Below are 2,233 nucleotides of genomic sequence, written 5' to 3'. Positions count from 1 at the left end.
ACGCACAAAAACGGCGAGCACCATGACGATGCACTTTTGGTGCTTCTAGATTGGCTCCGACGGGTAGTTACAAGGGTCTACACATTTCTGCAAACATTGATCGCTTGATGCTTAAAAAAAAAAAAAGAAAAATAAAACATTACACATTTCGTCCGCTCACTAAGTATTAAACATGAAATATGTGAATTGTCGAACAGTCATTTCCGTCGTTTAAGGTTTTATCTTTAGCGAAAGTTTTTTTTTATCTCGCCTTATCCTAGCGTCATCTAAGGAAAAAGAGAAGCAACCCCGTCAGCGGCACAGCCACTCTATATATCTGAAACCGCATCATAGATAAAAAAAAGGAAACGTCAGTAAACAAAAGGTTCGGGTCACGGGTAACCCCCATTTTTTTTTTTTCGGTGAGACAGTCGTGAACCGAACGCCATAGCGGTCACAGTTCTTTCGGCAGGCGAACATGTCGGCCCGTCTCTTCCTCAAACTCATCCTGTTCCTCATGAACTTCATGTACTGGCTTCTCGGCGGCACGACATTCCTCATGGGCCTCTATTTGTTCATAGTGAGGGAGCGCATCCTACGGCGCTACGTCGACCTAACGTTCGATCCCGCCGTGTTCTTCATGGCGTTGGGCTGTGTCATGTTCCTGCTCGCCACCTGTGGCTGCGTCGGCGTCCTGCGCGAGAACGTCCGCCTGCTGTGTGTCTACTGTTCCGCCCTGACCCTTCTACTGATGGTCGCCATCGCCGTAGCGCTCCTCGCGTTCCTCCTGCCGAGTCTCAGCGTCCGAGGACGGCTTCCCATTGAAACCACGCTTCGGAGGGCCATAGTGATCTACAGGGACGACCCGTCCCTCGAAGAACTGATCGACCTACTACAGTCATCCCTGCGTTGTTGCGGCTTAACGTCCAACGGTTACCTGGACTGGCGCTTCAACGCTTACTTCAACTGCTCGACCTGGAATTACAGTCGCGAGCGATGCGGCGTGCCCTATTCGTGTTGCAAGGACATCGGACGGTTACCCAACGTCATGTGCGGTTACGATGTGACGGACGTGTCGAAGACAAACTTGACGGCGGTGGAGCAGCGTATTTACACGGGCGGCTGTCTTCGTGCCATCGAACACCTTGTGCGGGAGAACGGAGTGCTGGTCAGCGTCTTGTCGGCAGTCACGGTAGGGTCGCTCGCTGTGGGTCTGGCGTCCTCTTGGGTCTTGCTGGACTCTATCAAGGCAACGCGGATTCGGCAAGAGCAACAGAGACGCATCGAAGGGGAATCGCGCCCAGAGTCTGCAATTTAATGAAATGAAGCCTTTTTTTTTTTTTTTGAGGGCATTTAATGCTAGCTCGCTCCTTCCTGTTGTAAATAAAGGCGAATTCTAGACACATTGATAACTTTGGCGGGGTTATGTGGTTGTGTGATATATTTTGAATAGGTTTTTAAAATGAATAAGCATAAAAGCCGCGGCGGCTATATACGTGTACTCAGTTTTGGGATGCAATGATTAGCACAATTGTTTAGAGCAAGGTAGGCGACGGAGCTAGCAGAGCTGCATTTTGCTCCGGGCTGTCACCAAGTTCGTAGAAGTTTATATTGTTACGAGGATTTTCCTTCAAAGCCGGCAGAATTTGGTCATCAAGCTGGCGCACATATACCTTATCAGAGGCATTGGTGGAAAGCGGGATTTAAGCCAACGCTTCGTTTATACGAGACATCGCGCCATGAAAACACTTCCTAAAGTCAATGCTCCTCTTTAACACTGTACTACAGTACTTGCAAGATAAGGTGTAGAAGCGGATACTCTACTTTTGGTTTGTCTCCGACCATATAGACACTTTAAACACGCGCCAGATTACAGCCGCTATGGCTGACTTTTTCTTGTCTTACCGAGACGCTGAAACGAGAAGGACGCAGTAGAATCTTAAATGGAAGTAACCTGGGTTGCTATGATAATCAAGTGAAGGAAATAGAATAAAAGCATACAAACAGTCGTTTACGCTTCTCTATTTTGATTATATTTAATATTGGTATTTTGTTTGAGCGTAGGCCAGACAGGACGAAGAGCTAGGGCACAGGGGGTGCCCAATAATGCAACGCACGCAGTGTTGCACAGTGTTACATATATGCTCCCGTTCCCACAGATAGACCCCTTTCAAAATTCGCGTGCCGATTATTAGGTCGGGACCACTGCACAATGGCGGACAACTGACGTCACGGAACATGCAAATCATTCCAT

The 2,233-nt window shown here is 48.2% G+C and overlaps 1 protein-coding gene across 1 annotated transcript; it reads left to right on the top strand.

The window, feature by feature from the left end:
• Window positions 1-457: 457 nt before the first annotated feature.
• Window positions 458-1,297, top strand: LOC121834697 (tetraspanin-33-like). Its single transcript, XM_042288422.1, has one exon. It carries the CDS (start codon window positions 458-460, stop codon window positions 1,295-1,297), a length of 840 nt encoding a protein of 279 aa, XP_042144356.1.
• The last annotated feature ends 936 nt before the right edge of the window (window positions 1,298-2,233 follow it).

The sequence above is a fragment of the Ixodes scapularis genome, unplaced genomic scaffold (genome assembly GCF_016920785.2).
Source record: "Ixodes scapularis isolate PalLabHiFi unplaced genomic scaffold, ASM1692078v2 ptg003328l_1__unscaffolded, whole genome shotgun sequence".
In the NCBI taxonomy this organism is placed as follows: Eukaryota; Metazoa; Arthropoda; class Arachnida; order Ixodida; family Ixodidae; genus Ixodes; species Ixodes scapularis.
Note: the sequence above shows the minus strand (reverse complement) of the source record. Positions and strands in the feature narration are given on the sequence as shown.

What these genes read in the sequence shown, in the direction of transcription:
- LOC121834697 (XM_042288422.1), top strand. Translation starts at nt 458, where the DNA reads ATGTCGGCCCGTCTCTTCCTCAAACTCATCCTGTTCCTCATGAACTTC.